The sequence below is a fragment of the Podarcis tiliguerta genome, assembly GCF_965153285.1.
Source record: "Podarcis tiliguerta genome assembly, chromosome: 10".
Lineage (NCBI taxonomy): Eukaryota > Metazoa > Chordata > Lepidosauria > Squamata > Lacertidae > Podarcis > Podarcis tiliguerta.
The window spans coordinates 26,592,308-26,608,052 of NC_139543.1; the positions used below are offsets into that span (position 1 = coordinate 26,592,308).

Sequence of the window (15,745 nt, forward strand, 5' to 3'; positions counted from 1 at the left end):
AGCCACTGGCATTAAACTTGTCTCATACAAAAATTGAACGCAATCCAACGTTCATGATTTTACTAGCTTCCCTCACCACTCTTTAAAACAAAAATCAAAATCAGGACCTTCAGGTTAATGTCTGAGACACTCTCCCATAAAGGCCAAGCGTGCAGTTTGGCAGTGCTGCTGGATTCAAACCAAGTGGTATTTCAGTGGCCAGCAGTGCTTTCCACCATCTTTAGCTGGTACACAAACTGCAGCCCTATCTGGAGAAAACTGACCTTGCCACAGCGTGATGCACAACACAAGGGGCTGTCTTTGAAAACATTTCAGAAACTCAGAATGTGCCAGAATCCATGGAGGCTAGGCAGTCATCGTTGTTATACAGTAGTACCTCGGGTTAAGTACTTAATTCATTCTGCAGGTCCATTCTTAACCTGAAACTGTTCTTAACCTGAAGCATCCCTTTAGCTAATGGGGCCTCCTGCTGCCGCCGCACCACCAGAGCACAATTTCTCATCCTGAAGCAAAGTTCTTAACCCAAGGTACTATTTCTGGATTAGCAGAGTCTGTAGCCTGAAGCGTATGTAACCCGATGTACCACTGTATTAGCTGTGCTATGTACTGATGTGTTTCTGGGCTCAATTTAAAGTGCTGGTTTTTACTTTGAAAGTCCTAAACAGTTTGGCACCGAGTTCCTTTTTGGACCACCTGCACTATCCTGCCCACACTTTAGGATCTGATTCAAAGGCTCCCTGACATATTCACCTTTTAGGTTGCTTAGGTGGAAGTCGACAGGAAAGAGAGGTTCTTCTCTACGGTGGCTGCATGACTTTGGAATTCCATTCCATCAGATCTGTGCAAGGTTACTATGCTGCAGGGTTTTTGGAGGACATTGAAAGCATCTCTTTTTCATTTATTGTTCTAGGAGTGATGTTTTACTGGCTGGGTGATGGCTTTGGGTGTTTTTTTTATGAAGAGTTTTCCCTAAGATCCTTAAGCTTTTTAAAGCTTAAACTTTTTGTATTATTGTTTGCTTTTCATGCTGTTTCGTATTTGTAAACCACTCTGGCTGGAAAATGTCTCCAAAAGTGGCCTAAAGTGTTGTTGTTTTCAAATAAACAACACAACGCAACAGGGTATATCCCATTTTATGAAAATGTCATTAAGTATAAACAATGTACTTGGATTCTATAAGGTTGCCATGGGTTGGCAGAATAGATTTAGTAACATGTGAATCCCAAGCAGAATGTGTAAAGGGTTTGTATTGGGGGTTTTGATTATTGATTCTGCTGTATCTTAGATCAGGCATACACAGGACTTCAGCAGAGGGAAGCTGTCCGTCAAGATCAGCTGCTAATCCCAAACTCTGTAGCACAGCAGAAAGAAAAGCTGTTTCATCTTATTTGTGCTGCAGTGGTTTCCTCTGTGTATATATCTGTTGGCAGGTTAGCATCTAAGTGTAGATCTGTTTTACAGATACATTATTCAACAGTTTCCTGACCCATAACCATTTAGATGGATCTAAAATGTGAGATAGTTCCCATAGCAATGCCCCTGAGTTTGCTTCCAGCTGTAATCATTATTTTTGGCAGGTTTACTTTTCCAAATACAATGCTACCTATAAAAAATGATGCATGTAGCATATGAGAAATATGATGAATTGTTCCATCTAAGCAGCCTGTCTAGTGGGACACGGAGGTGTCATTCATCAAAATATTCTCCTCAAATCATGGCAATTCCCCCCAGGTCAACTGTACAAACTCACAGTCAGCTTCAAATAGCCCCAAATGCCCCCATTCAGAGTGCAGAGCCTGTTATGTAGCTTATCTCAGAGTGTTTCATTATTTCTGGTTGCAACTGAGGAAGAAGCACATCACTGCTTCTAGAACTCAGGATGTGTTTATACATTAGCCATGCAACTGTCTGACCAATGTTCATCTATATAGTCAAATGTATATTAGAACAAGGACCATGGTTAAAAATTAACAGCATTGAAAGTGCACCAGCTAGAACAATATGGAGTTGTCACCATTAAATAATTCTTGCCACCATATGCAATTACAATCTCCATAGTTGGTTTGGAAGAGAGAAGAAGGGAAAGGGAATGGAGCCCCCACAAACCTAGCAGAGTTTTTTAATTTTTTTGGGGGGGGGGTGAATCTGTAATCCATATACTAAAAAACAACAACAACTTGTTCTGTAATTCTTCATCTTATAGTTTTTCACAAATATGAGAAATTTAGGTAAGATTCCCATTTTACAGGTAAGAAATTGTGGTTGAGACACAATGGCTTATACATAATAGGTCAGTGGATAAAGTGGGATTTGAATCCTGGTCTCCTGTAGGGGAAATAACAGCCTATCAAAATATTTCTGCCCAGAAATAAAAGCACTACAGGACATAACCACATTGTAAGCCTCAAAAAGACATCTTCAGTGTTACATTGTCAGAAGAAGAAAGTAGCTTACTTTTTTGGCTATATGGTATAACTGTGTTACTAATATTTGCAAGTCATGTTTGTAAAGTGGTACCAACCCAGCCATGTTTGTTACAGTTTTTGTGTGCAGAAAAAGCTTGCAAGTCTTAAATTGTTTGGAGAGAGGGCCTCTTCTTCATGCTACAAATATAATCTGTTGATCGTTTTATGTCCAAATTGGCGGCGGGGGGGGGGGAACAATCCCCAAATGCATAAAACCTTAAATCAAAAGAGAATAAGTGTTCTTTTACACAAAAAAGACCACACAAAAAAACCACTGGTCTTTGAGTATTCTGTGTCCACTGTTAATTGATTTCATGTGGATTAGATGGTGCAAATTAGAGCACTGTCATTTAGAGTTTACTTTGTATACTTTCCAGTCTTATGTCTTATCATCATAATTCTTCTGAGCTCTGTAACTGAAAAGGAAGAATTTGGGAACACCTCTCCCCTCCCCCAGTTTCTTGTAGAGCGGTATATTCCCATGTTAATCCAGTCAGTCAGGTTTTTCAAGATGTTGGGACACTTTGCTTGCTAAGAAAGAATTTGTACAAAGCTCCTTGAGATAGAATAAACACCTTGCTATTTCCATTTAGGAAATTTGCTTCATTCTCCCCTCCTGCATTCCCATCATTGATAGGGCAAACGAACACCAGTTCTTTTAAAAGTGAAATTGTTGTCCTTGTACAAGCATAGGAAAGAGCAGCCGTAGCTCGTGTAGGACTCTGCTTCTTAATTGGCAAAAGTGAATCACATCACCAGCCACCCAGTGCTGCCAAAAGAGCTTAATTCTGGAGCCACATGGAAGAACAGCAGCCAGGTAAGAAAAACAGCTAATGGAACTGTAAGGAACGGAAGGCTCAAGAAGAAAGTGCATGCTTGATTGAGAGGCAGCAAACCTTTTTATGTTATATGCAGGAGTTTCAAAGGGGATGGAGTGGTGGGATTTTTCCAGAGAACAATATGGAAGGAAGCGGTTTTTGAAGGCACTCAATCCAGAATCCACAAAACTTGCTTACACAGATGCAGCATTAACAGTAGTAAGTTAAGCAGCAGAAAGGTCATAATGTGAGCCGTAATTGACAAATTGCTCATGTGTGTTTGTTAATCACACATTTAAGCATGTAATATTTACACTGCTTACCACTGGGGCCAAACTGAGGAAAACAGCCTGGGAAAGAAAGATGCAGAAGGGAAGGACTAGTCATGTAGAGAAATGCAGAGTTCTTAATTCATATCACATAGCATCTGAATAATAAATAAATAGAAACATTCAATTAAATATCAGATTGCATTTGGAAGATTTTTCTGTAACGCAAGAAGAGATATTTCCCTTCCAACATGGTTTAGAGCAGACCTTCTTCCTCAATGACATGTTCAATGTTTCATGAAAAAGAAGGGAAGCCTGAAAAAGAAGCAATTTTTGTCTTTTCTACATGTATATTTTTGCTTGAAGTTTGCCTTAATGCTAATCTAGGGAGGTTTCCACGTAGCTTTTCATCGTTTTCAATCTTTGTTGAACTTCAAGGGTGGAGCTTAATAGTACATACATCCTTTCCAAGCATGTTCTTGGCACGTTTGATATAATTAAAGGAGCAGTTTCTGTGCTCTAATAGCGGTAGGAACTCTCAGAGTCATGTTCAGAGAGTAGCTTCTGGTATGAGGCAGGCTCAGGCATGTATGTTTAACATTCTTGTCAAGTGCAAACTTACAGCCGAAGCAAACGTTATGCCATAGCATAAAAAACAAAATCCCAAGGGCCACTTTAATGTGGTGGGAATGGTGGAGATGACATATTTCTGTTTTGCCCTGACTCACCTTGAATGGTCTGCTATTTTAATCCGCCGCCCCCCCCCATCTTCTCCCACCTTTTTCCCAGGGTACCTTGGTGTTACTTTAGGATACATATCTCTGCACTATTTAAGCTTTCCCTCCTGCTATTTGGCACATGGTATGATTAAATGCATGAGATCCAGTAGGTGGGCTCCCACAAGGCAAGATACAGTAATAACAGCAAGAACCTTTATTGAACTACATAACTGGGAAACAGAGGCAAAGCAACTGCTTATATACACTTCTGAAAGCCTGGGCCACTCCCACTCCCAACAGGGCCATAGCTAGGGGGTGGTGAGGTGGGCCCCTGCCAGGGGCGCAGGTGAGCCCCCCCCCCCCAAAAAAAATCGGCTTTAAAATATGTCCATAAATATGTCTGTAAATAAATATATTGATTATTGCCTCATAAGAAAAGGGTTTAAATAGAGGGTGAATTGAATAAGTGGAGGGGGCGGGGTTGGAGGAGAGGCAGAAAGAAGAGCTAATTTGTCTGTGGCTAGGGAGTGCAATCTGGACGGTTCTGCCAGGGGCACAAGATCATCTAGCTACTGCTCTGACTCCCAATGTGATTGGCTGTCTAAACTTCCGAACTGCGAATCACGACTCAGAGGATTTGGCAGAGGTCCAAATCCTGAAATGGTCTGTGATTGGACAACATGTATCAAATCAGAACACAGGAGCTCAGAATCCTTAGTCCAGACTCAAGCTCAGGCAAACACAGACCACTGAATATATAACACGAGCTACCAACTGTTGCTTTGGGGGGGGGGGGGAGTAAAATGATGTCTTTTTCAGAGCGCCCAAAGTTGCTTTAAGTGTCTAAAAGTTTTCACATTTCACCGAAGCAGTTTACCTTCCTTTAAAAAAATAAATCAGTACTTGATAGCAATTGTTTAACAGCGCTAGTGCAAAATATACTGTGGATATTCTGCAGTGCTGCGAGGATCCTTTATAAGATTCATGGTTTATATTATAAACTCACTAAAAGGTTTCTCCTTGAATGCCTTTTTAGGGTGTGGGGGAGGCTTTTAAAATGTTACGCTTTCAAAGCTATCACTATAATTCCCACATCTGCACCAAACTCTACTCTTGGTTTGAGAGCCAACCAATTGAGATCATTGAACAGGACCAACGTTTTAAGTTATGACTCATATTTTTGAAATATAATGTTGACGGAAAATTGCTTGAAATATTTTCTTGTTTCCCTCCCTGGAGCAAATGTGACACCACTCCCACAACAGCGGGCAGGAAATGGAATTATCCACTTCTGGAAGAAACTTTAAGAAGCTTAAACAATATGAAGAGTAGGTTGCCACAACCTGCTTCTGTAATCCTAGATATGTTTTGTAAGTTATAATAGGCTATAGTTTCTGCCCAGTTCGCATGGCAAGTTTTTATTATACAAATCCCTTTGTGCAAAGTAAGGTTAAGGTAAAGGGACCCCTGACCATTAGGTCCAGTCTTGACCGACACTGGGGTTGCGGCGCTCATCTCGCTTTATTGGCTGAGGGAGCTGGCGTACAGCTTCCGGGTCATGTGCCCAGCAGGACTAAGCCGCTTCTGGCCAACCAGAGCAGCGCACGGAAACGCCATTTACCTTCCCACCGGAGCGGTACCTATTTATCTACTTGCACTTTTTTGGGTGCTTTTGAACTGCTAGGTTGGCAGGAGCAGGGACCGAGCAATGGGAGCTCACCCCATCGCGGGGATTCAAACCGCTGACCTTCTGATCGGCAAGTCCTAGGCTTTGTGGTTTAACCCACAGCGCCACCCGCGTCCCTTGTGCAAAGTACCGTATTTTTCGCCCTATAGGACGCACTTTTTCCCCTCCAAAAAGGAAGGGGAAATGTGTGTGCGTCCTATGGGGCGAATGCAGGCTTTCGCTGAAGCCTGGAGAGCGAGGGGGGTCGGTGCGCACCGACCCCTCTCGCTCTCCAGGCTTCAAGAAGCTATCTGCTAGCCATGGGAGCTAGCAGAGACCTTGCCAGCACCCAGAAGCTTGGGGCGCGCTGAGCTCCGCACGCCCCAAGCTTCGGGATTGGCGCAGCGCTCCGCTAGCTGTGGGAAAGCCGCGCGGCTCTCCCACGGCTAGCGGAGACCTTGCCGGCACCCAGAAGCTTGGGGCGCGCTGAGCTCCGCACTCCCCAAGCTTCGGGATTGGCGCAGCGCTCCGCTAGCTGTGGGAAAGCCGCGCGGCTCTCCCACGGCTAGCGGAGACCTTGCCGGCACCCAGAAGCTTGGGGCGCGCTGAGCTCCGCACTCCCCAAGCTTCGGGATTGGCGCAGGGCTCCGCTAGCTGTGGGAAAGCCGCGCGGCTCTCCCACGGCTAGCAGAGACCTTGCCAGCACCCAGAAGCTTGGGGCGCGCTGAGCTCAACACGCCCCAAGCTTCGGGATTGGCGCAGCGCTCCGCTAGCCCTGGGAAAGCCGTGCGGCTCTTCCAGGGCTAGCGGAGACCTTGCCGGCACCCAGAAGCTTGGGGCGCGCTGAGCTCCGCACGCCCCAAGCTTCGGGATTGGCGCTGCGCTCCGCTAGCCCTGGGAGAGCTGCGTGGCTCTCCCAGGGCTAGCGGAGACCTTGCCGGCACCCAGGAGCTTGGGGCGCGCTGAGCTCCGCACGCCCCAAGCTTCGGGATTAGCGCAGAGCTCTGCTAGCTGTGGGAAAGCTGTGCGGCGCTGCGCGGCTGTCCCACGGCTAGCGGAGACCTTGCCCGCACCCAGGAGCTTGGGGCGCGCTGAGCTCCGCACGCCCCAAGCTTCGGGATTGGCGCAGCGCTCCACTAGCCCTGGGAGAGCTGCGCGGCTCTCCCATGGCTAGCAGAGACCTTGCCAGCACCCAGGAGCTTGGGGCGCGCTGAGCTCAGCACGCCCCAAGCTTCAGGATTGGCGCTGCGCTCCGCTAGCCCTGGGAAAGCCGCGCGGCTCTCCCACGGCTAGCGGAGACCTTGCCGGCACCCAGGAGCTTGGGGCGCGCTGAGCTCAGCACGCCCCAAGCTTCGGGATTAGCGCAGAGCTCTGCTAGCCCTGGGAAAGCTGCGCGGCGCTGCGCGGCTCTCCCAGGGCTAGCAGAGACCTTGCCAGCACCCAGGAGCTTGGGGCGCGCTGAGCTCAGCACGCCCCAAGCTTCAGGATTGGCGCTGCGCTCCGCTAGCCCTGGGAAAGCCGCGCGGCTCTCCCGCGGCTAGCGGAGACCTTGCCGGCACCCAGGAGCTTGGGGCGCGCTGAGCTCAGCACGCCCCAAGCTTCGGGATTAGCGCAGAGCTCTGCTAGCCCTGGGAAAGCTGCGCGGCGCTGCGCGGCTCTCCCAGGGCTAGCAGAGACCTTGCCAGCACCCAGGAGCTTGGGGCGCGCTGAGCTCAGCACGCCCCAAGCTTCGGGATTAGCGCAGAGCTCTGCTAGCCCTGGGAAAGCTGCGCGGCGCTGCGCGGCTCTCCCACGGCTAGCGGAGACCTTGCCGGCACCCAGGAGCTTGGGGCGCGCTGAGCTCAGCACGCCCCAAGCTTCGGGATTAGCGCAGAGCTCCGCTAGCCCTGGGAAAGCTGCGCGGCGCTGCGTGGCTCTCCCATGGCTAGCAGAGACCTTGCCAGCACCCAGGAGCTTGGGGTGCGCTGAGCTCAGCACGCCCCAAGCTTCGGGATTAGCGCAGAGCTCTGCTAGCCCTGGGAAAGCTGCGCGGCGCTGCGCGGCTCTCCCAGGGCTAGCAGAGACCTTGCCAGCACCCAGGAGCTTGGGGCGCGCTGAGCTCAGCACGCCCCAAGCTTCAGGATTGGCGCTGCGCTGCGCTCCGCTAGCCCTGGGAAAGCCGCGCGGCTCTCCCACGGCTAGCGGAGACCTTGCCGGCACCCAGGAGCTTGGGGCGCGCTGAGCTCAGCACGCCCCAAGCTTCGGGATTAGCGCAGAGCTCTGCTAGCCCTGGGAAAGCTGCGCGGCGCTGCGCGGCTCTCCCAGGGCTAGCAGAGACCTTGCCAGCACCCAGGAGCTTGGGGCGCGCTGAGCTCAGCACGCCCCAAGCTTCGGGATTAGCGCAGAGCTCTGCTAGCCCTGGGAAAGCTGCGCGGCGCTGCGCGGCTCTCCCAGGGCTAGCAGAGACCTTGCCAGCACCCAGGAGCTTGGGGCGCGCTGAGCTCAGCACGCCCCAAGCTTCGGGATTGGCGCAGTGCTCCGCTAGCCCTGGGAAAGCCGCGCGGCTCTTCCAGGGCTAGCGGAGACCTTGCCGGCACCCAGAAGCTTGGGGCGCGCTGAGCTCTGCATGCCCCAAGCTTCGGGATTAGCACAGCGCACCTGGGGGGGAAATAAAAAATTTTCCCTTTATTTCCCCCCCAAAAAACTAGGTGCGTCCTATGGGCCGGTGCGTCCTATGGGGCGAAAAATACGGTAGTTTTTACACAATTTCAAGCAATTTTATCTAGGCCAGGAAAAAGCCATATCAATTAAAACATGATTTGAAATGTCTGCAAACTTTGGCGGAATCTTCCCCTCTCCATAGCTCATTTTGGTACACAGGGTGTCCACTGGGATGTTTTTAGGTTGTTATCTAGAGGACCTGAACCCTGAATCTTCTACCTTTTCCTCCTTCTTTTTAATTGCAAAAAAAAAAACTTACAGGGAGGCTGGGCAGGCTGCAAAGGGCAAGGCAATCACAACCATAATTTCTTCAAAAATCTAAATTTACACAAATATTAGCATATGCAAATTTATGTCTTAAGTCAATGCTTTGAGCCTTTTAAGTACCTGGCGCTTATGTGGGATACTAAAAGTGATATCAAACCAGCTGCACTATTTCATAGAATCATAGAGTTGGAAGGGACCATGAGGATCTCCTAGTTCAACCCACTGAAATGCAGGAATATGCAGTTGTCACATACAGGGATCGAACCTGCAACCTTGGTGTTATCAGCACCTTGTCTAACCACCTGAACTATTCATATCTCCACAACAGAGGTATTCCCTTTGGGCATTTGAAACTCTCCCAGCAAGTGCATAACAACTCCCACGTATTGCATGCGAAGTCCCTCCGTCTGAATTTTTCGTGGACAATTACATTTCTTTCCTTTAAAACAAAGTGTGACTTATGGCTCAGTCTTTCAAATGCTGTGGCAGCAATTGCATAGTGTTATCAAGAACTATGACTGTGAAAAGTTACATAATGTTACACCAGTGCTGCAGGTAAATATACACAAAGACAAGTGTTTAACAATGCACACCTGTGCACCAGCAGTAGGAAACTGGAAACAGAAGACTGTTTTGAAGTTTAGTGGTGGTGGTATATTTTCAGGAGAAGATCACAGCTGTGTGTGGACTTTCATTCCCTGCCACAGTTTGAGCATCTTCCCCTACCAAAAATGGTGCTGCAAATGGATTTGAAAACAGACGTCTACGGGTGCCAGTGGTAGGCTGTTTTTTTGAAGCCTGGTTGTTTCACAGATGTGATCTTCCTTCCCTACCTGCAGTCTCTGTGAAGATCACACACACACACACACACACACACACACACACTTCCCTCTGGCAAGTAGGGTATAAAAACGCTGAAATGCTTTTGTCTATCCCTAATTGCTGGGGTGGGGGAAAGTGAGACTTTTACATGCCTGCTATGTGTGTGCATGTGGGGGGAGGTATGTGTTGTGCGAGTGCGCACTTTGTGTATGTGTGGGAGAAAATGTGGGGTGTGCCTCTTGTTCTGATCACACGTACCACAGAGATGCGACCTCTGGAGGGTTGTCCAAGAGGGAATGCAAAATTGCTGCTTATCCTTGCTACACATGTTTTCTCAGATGCCCTACTATGTGCAGTGGGGCTTACTCCATCATAAGGGTGTTTATAACTGCAGCCTAAGGCTAACACACTGACCTGTTGCAAAGGGCATGTATTTTTGAAAGCAAGTTCAATTGCTAAAGCTTTATATGAATCAAAGTGCCTCATTGTTGGGAGGGGTAGGCTCTCTGCAAGTTCCCTATCCCACACAATCCCCTAAGCCTTGTGGCACTTTGTCTCCTTGCTTGCAAAAAAACCAAAACACCACAGACCTTTTCTTTCTTTCTTTCTTTCTTTCTTTCTTTCTTTCTTTCTTTTGCAAAAAAGGAAAACCATTCTAATAGGAAATGTCCTTGGTCAAGCTGGGGCCAGGGGAGAGGGGTGAGGAGAAGGATAGCCCACTGTGAAGGACACAGGGCATTTAATCAGAGGGAATTATTTCACTGTGGCTGTCTAATCACAGTGGTTTGTGGGAAGGATGTTGATGGGAATAAACACATTGGACTCACATGCTTGTTGCTCTTTTCTCAGTTTTGTCTCTCTTGAGTAGGATACATAGAATAGTTTTGTGGTGGATTAGGAGGCACCCTTCCCCTTACCAAATATGGACCCAAACCAAATCTTGATGCCAGTGCATACTCCTAATAATTGCCTGTTTAAACCCTTACCTTGCCATCTTCTGTGGGTGTTTTGTTACATAATGATCTGCATATTTTCTTGTTTATCCTTCGTTTGTCTCCATGGGATATGAAGATATAAATAAATAAGTGGAAATTTAAGAGTAAATTGAAATTTTCTCCAGTGCAATGCAGAGCCAGTAGTAATTAACCAAAACTCTGATGAGTCATATTGCCCTGTGATTTACTCACAAAGGAAGGAGGAATTCACAAAAGAGAGAGCAGGGAAGGGAAAGAAGCTTATGCCACAATAAGTATTTAAAGTACTGCTGGACTCTCAGTTGTTTTCGCTGCAAAAGACTAGCCGTCTGGAAATAATTAAGGTTCAGAAAAAACAGCAGCATTATTTTTACTCTTGCCCAGAGTTAAGAGAATCTGTTTCTCAAGCAAGATACCAAATGTGAATTAAACTGAACACATGCTTAAAATCAGTGCTTTTTCCTGTGTGTGTGTGTGTGTGTGTGTGTGTGTGTGTGTGTTTAGGGGTACTCTCATTTTCCTACTCATATTGAAATACTGCCCCTCAATGAGGCCAAACTTAGATTCAAAAAATGTTTAGGGGTATGTGTACCCCCAGAAAAAAGCACTGCTTAAAATATAGCCTTTATTTTACCACAAACTTTCACCATGAAGGACTAGCGTGCTCACTGAACTCTGCAGCCAAACTAAAAATTCATCCTGTTAGAAACAACTATATCACTGGTTTCACATCAATCTTATTGTAAGATAAATGTGCTTTATCTACCTTTACATCACTTTTTTATGGTACAATAATGTTTCCAGAAGCCACACCTATGTTCAAAAAAGTCTCCTGGGGATGATTGCCCATCTGTGTTCTTAACACTACATTTACTGGATAACCAACATAGTCCTGTCCATATGTTTTGAACTACAGCTCCCATAATCCCTTATTATTGGCCATGCTGGCTTAAAGCAAAATTGGGCTTTATATATTTATAGGGAACTGAAACTGATGTAGGAACATAATCTGGGTTCATGAACCTAATGTAGCATATTATGTTCTTAACTTCAGTGGTAGGTATGAAAGGGCAAAGCTGAGAATTTCACCCCAAAATGAAGAAGATGTCACAAAATTGAAGGCTGTAACTAAACCGTCTCTTCTGTATTGTTTTAGTCTTGGAAGAAGTGGAACAAGATATCTTTCAGAGCTATGGAACAATGCCCGGCCAGCAACCACTGCATAAGCCAGAATGGGTAGGTGCTACTTCAACAAATGTTGTTATCTTTGCTTTCTTCTCCAAAGCTTTTTCTGTGGTGGCCCCATCACCACCACTATTTGTGGAATATTGTCCCCTTTCATGGGAGGAATGTTGGAGGGTATGGAGTTATGTGACCCCCCGAGCCAAGAAGATAAGTAACTATGCAACCTTCAGAAGACATCTGAAGGCAGCCCTGTGTAAAGAAGGTTTTTTTAAAAAAATGTTTAATGTTTTATTACATTTTTATATATGTTGGAATCCATCTAGGGTGAATGAGGCAACCCAGTCAGATGGGTGGGGTAATAATAATAATAATAATAATAATAATAATAATAATAGGACACCTCTATATTCATCAGAGAAATAGTGGAGTGTATGTGCTTGTGTTCTGGCAAGGAGAACAATAATTAGTATTATTGTGGCAGCAATTTTGGCAGTGGTGGCAGAAGAAAGGAAAACATAGTCACACAGGGGTTTGCAAGGACACTGGAGACACTGTGCCAAGACCCCTCAGAAGTCTGGAGCCTGAAGAGAAGGAGAATTTGCAGGGCCATTCTCACATGACACTTTGCTTTGTTCTATGATCTCCCTTTACTGAAGAATATAGTGAGACTTCAGAATCTTCATTTCTGAAGGATGTGCTAGCAGGCTTAGGGAATTAGATGTGGAAGCAATGGACTGAAGATGAACCCAATTGTATTTGACCCTTGACCTCTGAGTCTTAGTTAACATCCCAGAAATACTGATAACCATGGCACTAAGAGGAATATAAATGAGAATAGAGACACTCACATGCAAGAATTACATGAAGAAAAATAAATTAATTGTACTGTATGATCAATTACTGCCTTGCTTTCACAGGGTTCAGCTATGTTGATGTATCACAATAAAACCAACGGCCTCATTGCCCAATAAAGCTTATGCCACAATAAACCACTTAGTCTTTAAAGTGCCACAACAGGCTTTGTTGTTTTATCTTGTTTTGCTTATGCCGCACAATATCAACCCTATAAGGCCCCCATGGGCTACATAGGAAAGTACACAATAACATTCGTGCTAATTCTACGTTCTTAGGATAATTAATAGCTGGTTAATTATTCAGGAATAACTATGTCAATAACATGCAGTGCTTTAGTTTTAGAACAGATTATGCGGTCTCTTTTCATTCAGTAACATTACCAATTAACTGTTGTAAGACTGTATTCATATAATACATGAGTAATTAGCAAGTGCTGCACATTATAAGCCCAAATTGGAAATGGAAGTGAAAGGTGGAAGGAGGCCTTAGGGTTTTGGTTGAGTTTAAAGTTATTATTATTATTATTATTATTATTATTATTATTATTCCTATACCACCCAAGGATCACAGGGCAGTTTACAATATAAAACCACAAAAATGCATACCATAGTAACAAGTGAAAACAATAACACCCCCGCCCCAATTGTTTAAAAGGCCATAGATAGTTTCATTAGCCAAAGGCCTGAGAGAAGAGGAATGCTTTTGCCTGTCACCTAAAGAAATGTAACAAAGGCACCAGGTGAGCCTCCCTAGGGAGAGCCTTCCACAAATGGAGAGCCACCACAGAAGAGGCCCGCTCTCGTGTTGCCACCCTCCAGACCTTTCATGGGGGAAGCACAGGAACAAGGGCCTCAGATGATGATTGCTGGGTCAAGGTCAGTTCCTATAAGGTGTCAGTAACATGGCTCACCCAAGTGAAGGAAGAGGCAGACTCAGAAACTGAGCTAAGAGAGAGAGAGAGAGAGAGAGAGAGACTCTGCAGATGAGAACTGGCTGACAGAGCCAAGAAGGGGTAGTTTGACCCCCCCCCCCTTGCTGAAGAAGATACTGTCAGCTCTTAAAAAGTGGGAGAGTTATAAGGCAGCCAGAGCATTGCTAGGCAATCAGCAGATAAGCAGACGACTGAGAGTGTGTCAAGTGGAAGTATGGAGGGGGAAGGCCAGCTTCTCAATCCCCGTTCTAGGAGACTGGATAAGGTCAGAGGACAACGGAAGGGCAAGAGGGGAAGGGCGGGAATTTGGTGTCCTTCCTGCTGTGAAAGGGACGGAGATTCAGACTGACCAACTATCATCAATGCAAGCAGGCAAGAAGCCATGCTCCGGATGTGTTTTTTGTAAATAAATGTAACACAAAACTGCTGGAGAGTCATTACTTCTTATTGGAGCTTGCTTGCCTGCCTGAGATCATTACATAAGAGAGAGATGGTCCTCAAGGTATAGCGGTCCTGAGTATGTAAGAGAGTTCAGACATCTTAAATCACTATACAGCATCCTTCACTAAATGCACTTTATGGATTTAGTCCATCCTTTCGCAGATATCATTTGATTTCTAACAGTACAAAATGATTTCAGTTCTTGGTATCTTCTTAGTATCTTTTTAACCAGAAACAAGAAGTATGGGTCTCTGCCTACAAAGAAGTCCCACTTAATGCAATTACACAGATGGAATAGATACTTTGAACACTGAACATTTACTCTGTCTAGCAAATAATATTGTACTGACTCAAGTGTTTATCGGTATCAGGTTTTGAAACTGCTTAGAAAGCATGAGATGTGCAACCATTTCTCTTTATAGGGCAATAATAGGAAGGGTAAATCCTGTAAGATTCTAAGAAGAGCCCTGTTGGATCCTACCAAAGGCCTATCTCATTCAGAGGGTTCATATTGCTTTCTAGTCACTGCACACCCATAATGCCTCTTCTGTGGGAGCTAAGGACCCACAGTACTGAACAATTCACTAGACCAATTCCCAGCTTCAGAGCATGAGGTTAGAATCACAGAATCTTAGTTGGAAGGTACCCAAGGCTCATCTGGTCCAACCCCCTGCAATGCAGGAATCTCAACTAAAGCATCCATGACAGATGGCCATACTTAAAATGGCCATACTCTGCTTAAAAGGAGAGTCCACAACCTCCCAAGGGAGACTGTTCCACTGTCAAACAGCTCTTACTGTCAGAATGTTTTTCCATATGTCTAGGCAGAATCTCCTTTCCTGCAACTTGAAGTCCTACCTTCCAGAGCAGGAGAAAAAAAAGCTTGATCCATCCTCCATGTGACAGCCCTTCAGATAGTTGAAGATGGCTATCATATCTCTCCTCAGCCTCCTCTTTTCCAGGTTGCTCATTTAAGCCGTGGATGGATTCCTTGGCTCCAGCTGCAGATTTATTCACTTTTTAAAGCCATGACTTCCAGTCTCATTTCCCCACCTGTAAGGGTAAAACAACAGCACGTTATAAATCAGAGCCAGCCCTACCCTTAGGAATGGGTAAAGTAGCCTCTTCAGTTGGTGGATTTCTGGGATAAAATAGCAATGATGGCATCAAGAAGCCACCATTCAAAGCAGTGTTGTTTTGAACATTGGGTCCACATTTCTACGAGGACAAAAGGATAAGACAACTATTGCTATTTCAAAACCGAATTATGACATGCTTTTTGAAGTACACGCTGTAAAAGATGTGGTACTTAACCTTAAGTGGCAAAACCATTGTGCACACCTCTCTGTAAAGAGTTGCTTGCCCACTTGTCTAGGATGTGTAGCAATTCTTTCCAGCGAAACAGCGTGACCCTTTTGCTCAAGCCACCCAATGGCACATTAGCAAACAGAGACACACAAGCCAGTATGCATATTCGAGACAGCTAGGCGAAGCTTTAGTGCACGTTTGAGATAAATATTCAGATCAATGTTTGCTTCCAAGATCTGCAGCGACAAGCTTATGCATTCCATTGGCTTTTGCTTTGGTAGACTACTCATTCCATTATATAAAAAAAGAATTTCTTCAGCATGTA

At 45.6% G+C, this 15,745-nt stretch overlaps 1 protein-coding gene across 2 annotated transcripts in view; it reads left to right on the forward strand.

The window, feature by feature from the left end:
• The window catches only part of ANO6 (anoctamin 6), a 68,960-nt gene that overhangs the window by 11,483 nt on the left and 41,732 nt on the right, over positions 1-15,745 (forward strand). The window contains exons 1-2 of one of the 2 annotated variants that reach the window (XM_083399528.1): positions 2,967-3,282; positions 11,857-11,936. In XM_083399528.1, coding sequence (XP_083255654.1) covers positions 3,264-3,282; positions 11,857-11,936 — 99 coding nt within the window. In that variant the 5' untranslated portion in view covers positions 2,967-3,263. Of the gene's footprint in view, positions 1-2,966; positions 3,283-11,856; positions 11,937-15,745 lie in introns of those variants that run through there. The other variant, XM_083399527.1, reaches the window with a different exon arrangement.